The 1,202-nt window shown below is 39.1% G+C and overlaps 1 protein-coding gene across 1 annotated transcript in view; it reads left to right on the forward strand.

Moving 5' to 3' along the window:
* Window positions 1–1,202, forward strand: part of LOC119588498 (nuclear migration protein nudC-like) — a gene marked incomplete at its 5' end in the record, with an annotated part of 5,833 nt that overhangs the window by 1,983 nt on the left and 2,648 nt on the right. The window contains 1 exon segment of the mRNA XM_037937141.1: window positions 973–1,175. Coding sequence (XP_037793069.1) covers window positions 973–1,175 — 203 coding nt within the window.

Raw genomic sequence — 1,202 nt, forward strand, 5'->3', positions numbered from 1 at the left:
GAATGAAAGGATTACAACTGTTCAGTTTCTTTATTTTGGTGATTAGGCTTATTGTATTGCATCGATGTGTTTCCTTTGTGTTTCCTTTGAGTCCTTTCATCGAAGGCAAATAATGTGTATATTCCACTTTATTAAGCCGATAATGCAACAAACAACATTAGTGCTAGAAAGTTCAGGATTTCTTAACAAAATTCTTACGCCTGTCTAGTCTCAAAAAGTACAATAGATGGTTTTCTGATACATTTTTTTCTTCTTTTTACAATGTGAGAATGATCAGATTTTTTTTTTCTACAAATCCCAGGTTATATAACTTGTTTTATCTTGATGGTTTTATTCAGATTTAGACCTCAGTTAACACTGCTTCCTCAAGATTTATTTACATCTGTTACGACAACACGTTCAGTTAATGTACCCATGCGTTTTTTTTATCTCCCATATCATTAAGATTTCATGCCGTTATTGTTCTCAGATGTGGGCACTGAATAAAGCAAAAAAGAAAAAGGTTTTGAAATTTCTCATATTATGAATATGCAGATTAGAACAGTTTGACGGGATATGATTGTATATGAAGGAAAGAGTAAAAGACAAAAGAACGTATTTCCTCCGGGTGCAAAGATCATTTTCAAACTTCGCCCACACCAATGAATTCGCTTGTCTCTTGTATTTGAGCACTACTTTATATTACTGTGTGCATGTATTGGTTCAGAATTTCACCGTTACCTAGGATCTAACTTATGTCTTGTACAGATATTAACCTAAGATCTAACTTATGTCTTGTACAGATATTAACCTAGGATCTAACTTATGTCTTGTACAGATATTAACCTAGGATCTAACTTATGTCTTGTACAGATATTCGAGCATTGCTCTATATTACAGCCGGTCCTTCTGGATCAACAAAATTTCAGCGTCTTCATCTTCTTTCGTCCCTTTCACTTATATCCAATTAATCGCCTCCTGCCCATCTCATAGATTAACAAGATGGAGTGGTGGGGTCGGCTGGTGCTGTCCGACCCGGAGATCAACACGCAGAAGGTGGCCCCCGAGCCCTCCAAGCTGGGCGACCTGGACGGGGAGACGCGAGGGATGGTCGAGAAGATGATGTACGACCAGCGCCAGAAGGAAATGGGCAAGCCGACCTCGGACGAGCAGAAGAAGCAGGAGGTCCTTAAGAAGTGAGCGCGCTGTGTTCGTTTCTTGCG

The sequence above is a fragment of the Penaeus monodon genome, chromosome 24 (genome assembly GCF_015228065.2).
Source record: "Penaeus monodon isolate SGIC_2016 chromosome 24, NSTDA_Pmon_1, whole genome shotgun sequence".
Lineage (NCBI taxonomy): Eukaryota > Metazoa > Arthropoda > Malacostraca > Decapoda > Penaeidae > Penaeus > Penaeus monodon.